The sequence below is a fragment of the Scylla paramamosain genome, unplaced genomic scaffold, assembly GCF_035594125.1.
Source record: "Scylla paramamosain isolate STU-SP2022 unplaced genomic scaffold, ASM3559412v1 Contig2, whole genome shotgun sequence".
In the NCBI taxonomy this organism is placed as follows: Eukaryota; Metazoa; Arthropoda; class Malacostraca; order Decapoda; family Portunidae; genus Scylla; species Scylla paramamosain.
Window position 1 is genome coordinate 2,812,501 of NW_026973667.1, and position 5,000 is coordinate 2,817,500.

A 5,000-nucleotide genomic window follows, 5' to 3' on the forward strand; every position below is an offset into this window, starting at 1 on the left:
GTCATCCCGCCTCAGACGACTCTCGAACTAGCTTTCCGAGGGTCCGGGAGCTTTGAGGTGAAACGGAAGGGGTTGGAGGTGAAGGTAACAGCCAATGCGGGAAGTGGATTGAAGGGGCAAAGCATAGAGGGTGTTTCTTCATCAGTATCGTCAGTCCTCGCCTCGCCGCCCGACAGGAAAGGGAGGGGTGGCAAAGAGAAGCGAGACAGTCCCATAACGTACAGCATGGCTAGGCAGAAGTTCGCTCCATATTCCCGTAACCGCTTTGGCTACTACCACAACAACCACTACCAGGCGAGAATGACCACCACCGCCACCACCACCGCCACAGATAAGGGTGCTGGGAAGGCGCAGGTCTCTGAAAGCAAGGTGAATACAGAGAAGTCACCAACTAGTCAGACTAAGCTTGGTCCTACTCGATCTAAGAGCAACACACCACCAAACCGCAGCCCACCGCACTCCACAGCCTCCAGGAGTCCACCGCACCACACACCGCCAAGCCGCAGCCCGCCACACACCACCACGTCAAGCAAGTCCCCACCACATCACTCACCGCCACACAAAACGCCAGCAAATCACTCACCACCACACAGAAGTCCACCACACATCACCACACTTCACAAGACCCCACTGCACACCACCACCATGTCCCACAAAGGCCCAGCACACACGTCACCACCACACAAGACCCCAGCGCAGCACAACACCGTGAAGTCACCACCGCAGAAGTCGCCACCCAACACACACCAGAAGCCACCACAGACAAACTCTGTCGGCCTCGTCAAGACACGCGTGGCGATGCTTGAGACAACACCGACGACCAGGAAGTCACCACCGCAGCCACCATCACTTAGACGAACCCCGAAGAAGCCGATAATCCGACCAACATCTTTAGAAAAATCTCCGTCACTTGTCATCCCAGTAACAGAGCGGAACATTGAGTTAAGTAAGCCAGTGTTCCGTCGGCTTGAATACTTTGAGGGAAATGGAGAGGAACGGCAGGACTCAGCTGGCACGAAAATTGAGGATATATTGATCGTCGGGTCGGTTGAGACGGAAAGCTTGATCGACTGCATTCCGGAGAAGATATCGGGGAAGAAAACGATTGAACGGGCTTTGAAAACGAGCCCTAATGATGAGCAGGCCCTGTGTGACGTGAGCAAGGCTTCCCAGGACGCTAGGGAGAGGGAAAAAGTACTAATGGAAAGCAGCATGGAAGCCTCACTGACCTCTGTGACTGACCAGAACCTGAGTCCCGATGATACGAAATTACTGACACCACAGTCGGAGTCTTCATTTGAGATCCTGGAGTCCCTGAGTGAGACCTTGGACCTGACCCTGGAGGAGCCCATCAAGGAGGACCTGGAGGAGGGGCTGTCGATGTCGGAGTCGTCTTCGTCTATTCCCTCGGAAATCCCACCTCCTCGAACGACACCAGTGCAGATGAACCGGTTCCAGAACTCGCATGCACTCAATCACAAGGCCATGAATGCGATATCGCCAACAGACCGACGCAAACCACTAGGGCAGCTCCTCTCTGCCCTCAAGACGTCACTCGATTCACGGTCATCGTTAGAATCATCAACCGAATCGCAGAAAACGGATGGTGTTTGTACCGATTCCTCGTCACACCCACCTCCGCCAGCCCTCACAAACTCCTCATCTGGACCTTCTGGGACCTGCACGCCTGTCTTGACATCTGCGAGGGATCTTGATCTTGACTTCTTGATTGACGACGAGATAGCAGACCAACCTGGCTTGACTTTCGGTGAGGAGGGGGAGCTGGTTTGACTTCCTCCTTCTTTGGTGATGATGAGTTTGAAGAGCTTGTCGCGGCTGTGGCTAGCTCTGGATCGCCCACGCATCACTCCATGCCTGGTGAGTGTTTGTTTGTTTGTTTGTTTGTTTGTTTGTGTGTGGGGTGAGGGAGGGTAGTGTGGTATTGTTCTTTCACTAGTACTATCATGTGTGTGTGTCTGTTTGTGTGTGCGGTGATATTAGGGTTATTTTGATGTCCTCTACTCCCATTCTCTCAGGACTATTGTTTTCCAAGGCTACAAGGATGGTTAGGCAAGATTTCATGGGTGTTTTCCTCGTTTTTCTCACTATTTATGCCAAATTCCTGTTAAGCTGTCACTGGAATCATGAAAACACCCTTGAAAACCCTCGTAACTTCCACTGCAGCCTGTTAAACTATCACTACTATTACTACTACTAGACAAACAAGTCACAAGGAAGAGGAAGAGGATGAAAAGGAGGAGGAGGAGGAAGAGGAGGAGGAGGAGGAGGAGAAGGAGGAGGAGGTGGAGTAAGCATCAGCGTTGTGACTTCCATAATCTGAGTAAATAAAGATTTCTAACTTTATATTTCAAAGTATATTAGGTAGAGTGTGTAAGACGTAACCTTTTGATTCACCCTGTACTGTGTTTAGTAGTAGTAGTAGTAGTAGTAGTAGTAGTAGTAGTAGTAATAGTAGTAGTAGTAGTAGTAGTAGTAGTAGTAGTAGTAGTAGTAGTTTAATCTTTTCTTTTGTCTTTTGTCTGTTTTTCTTTTTTTCTTGTCTTTTTCTTTTTGTTTTTCTTTCTTTTATTCTTCCTTCTTCCTTTCTTTTTTCTTTTTCTGTCTTTTCTTTCTTCATTTCTCTTTTTCTTAATTTTTCTCATTTCGTTTCTCTTTATTCTTTCTTCCTTCATTTCTCTTTTTCTTTTTTTCTTTTCGTTTCTCTTTATTCTTTCTTCCTTCATTTTCCTTTTCTCTTCTTTTCCGTAACCTTTTCTTTCTATAGTTTTTTTCCTTTCTTCATTTCTTTCTTTTCTTCCTTCATTTTTTTTAGTTCTTCAATTCTTTTTCCTTTCATTTTTCTTTTCTTCCTTCATTTTTCTTTTTCTTTCTTCATTTTCTTCCTTTTCATTCATTCTATCTTTCTACTCATTTCTCGGTACAGTAAAATCCCTCTCATCCGGTATTCGAGTATCCGGCAGCTTCAAGTATCCGGCACATTTTTCCCCGAGCCTTAAAATCAATAAAAAATCAATGTGTACTCATAAAATCGATTGAAATTCCCGCGCGAGGCATACTTTGTCCCCTCGCCATCAGAGCGCACTGCTTGGCGCCACCCGCGGCCCACTGCACTGTGTTTACTCAGTGACTCAGTCCCGCGTGTGCACTGTTTATCGCCTGACGCCTTCATCATGCCTAAAGTTATAGAAAAGAGGAAGCGTGTTGTGCTTACACTTAAGCAGCTGATCAGATCAGCTGCTGATTAAGATCAGCTGATCTTTGTTATGGTAAGATGCGTGAGTGTAGGCTGGTGATTGTGGACATAATTTCACTTCTATTCAAGTATCCGGCAATATTCAAGTATCCGGCATGTCGGCGGTCCCGTTGACGCCGGATAAGAGGGATTTTACTGTATAGGAATAGTTACAGTAACAGTAGAAATAGTAGTAGTAGTAGTAGTAGTAGTAGTAGTAGCAGTAGCAGTAGGAGTTCGTGTTAATCTTGATCTTGCTCTTTAGTGATCTTTAACCACCACCACCACCACCACCACCACCACCACCTTTACTCCTACAGCGTCGGCGGCGGCTGGTGCGAGCGAAACACACAGACGCACTCGCACAGACAGCCTGGACACCACCTCATCCAGCCTGGCGGGTGACGACCTCATGCTGGATTACGATGCGCACGAAACTGTCATGGCCTCCGGGTGAGTGTGGGGGAGGGACTGGGGGGGTAGCATGCGTTTTTTAATTTATATATATATATATATTTTTTTTTTCTTATGTAGTCGTGTTTAAAAATTTCTTCAGGTTTTTATTTATTTGTTTATTTTATTATTTTTTTTTGCATGTTTTTTTTTTTTTTTTTTTTAGAGTAAATTGTTGTTATTTTTTCAAGTGTTGCTTTTGTAGTTTTGTTTTGTTTTGTTTTGTTTGTTTTGCTTTTGTTTTTTTTGTCATTCGTTTCTTTTATATATTTTAGTTTTTCCTATTTTTTCTTGTTTTTTTTAAGATATTTTTAGTTTATTTTGTCTTCATTTTCTTAATTTTTCCAGTTTTTTAGATTTGTTTTTCTTGTTTTTTCTTTTTCTCCTTATTTTTTTTTATTATTTTTTCGTTTTTTTCATAATTTTTCTTTTCTTATTATTTCGTTTCATCTTTTTTCCTGGTCTATTTTTTTTTAACTTTAATTTTCCTGCTTTACTTTAATTTTATTCTTTTTCCTAATAGATTTATTTTTACTCTCTCTCTCTCTCTCTCTCTCTCTCTCTCTCTCTCTCTCTCTCTCTCTCTCTCTCTCTCTCTCTCTCTCTCTCTCTCTCTATTCATTTCTACTTATTTTTTTTACTCATTTCTGTTTACTTAAGCATGAATTTTATTTATTTACTTATATTTACTTACAAATATATTTTTTTCCCACCACAAACTTTTGCATGTCATCGTGTAGTGTTTGTAGTGACTGTACCAACACTACCACTACTACTACCACCACTACTACTACCACTACTACTGCCACTGCCACTAGAAGCGAAAGTTGGTGTGCGCGTGCAGGTGCGCGGCCCAAACACCTGCGCATTACTATACCTGGAAGAAGGTTAGAGAGAGAGAGAGAGAGAGAGAGAGAGAGAGAGAGAGAGAGAGAGAGAGAGAGAGAGAGAGAGACTGTGGTGAGGATGTGGGTTGTGTGTCATTAGAGAGAGAGAGAGAGAGAGAGAGAGAGAGAGAGAGAGAGAGAGAGAGAGAGAGAGAGAGAGAGAGAGAGAGAGAGAGAGAGAGAGAGAGAGAGAGAGAGAGAGAGACACACACACACACACACACACACACACACACACACACACACACACACACACACACACACACACACACACACACACACACATATGCTTTGAGAATGGCAGAATTTTTGCATGATTTTGATAGTATACGTAGATAGCAATGCGTGTGTATGTGTGTGTGTGTGTGTGTGTGTGTGTGTGTGTGTGTGTGTGTGTGTTAGCTTCT

General features: G+C 44.2%; 1 protein-coding gene across 1 annotated transcript in view; it reads left to right on the top strand.

The window, feature by feature from the left end:
- LOC135095971 (polycystin-1-like protein 3) overlaps positions 1-5,000 on the top strand; it is an 11,480-nt gene that overhangs the window by 567 nt on the left and 5,913 nt on the right. The window contains exons 1-2 of the mRNA XM_063997127.1: positions 1-1,878; positions 3,574-3,706. The exon at positions 1-1,878 is cut by the window's left edge and continues 567 nt beyond it. Of these exons, the coding sequence (XP_063853197.1) occupies positions 226-1,791 (1,566 nt within the window). The 5' untranslated portion in view covers positions 1-225 and the 3' untranslated portion in view covers positions 1,792-1,878; positions 3,574-3,706. The remainder of the gene's footprint in view (positions 1,879-3,573; positions 3,707-5,000) is intronic.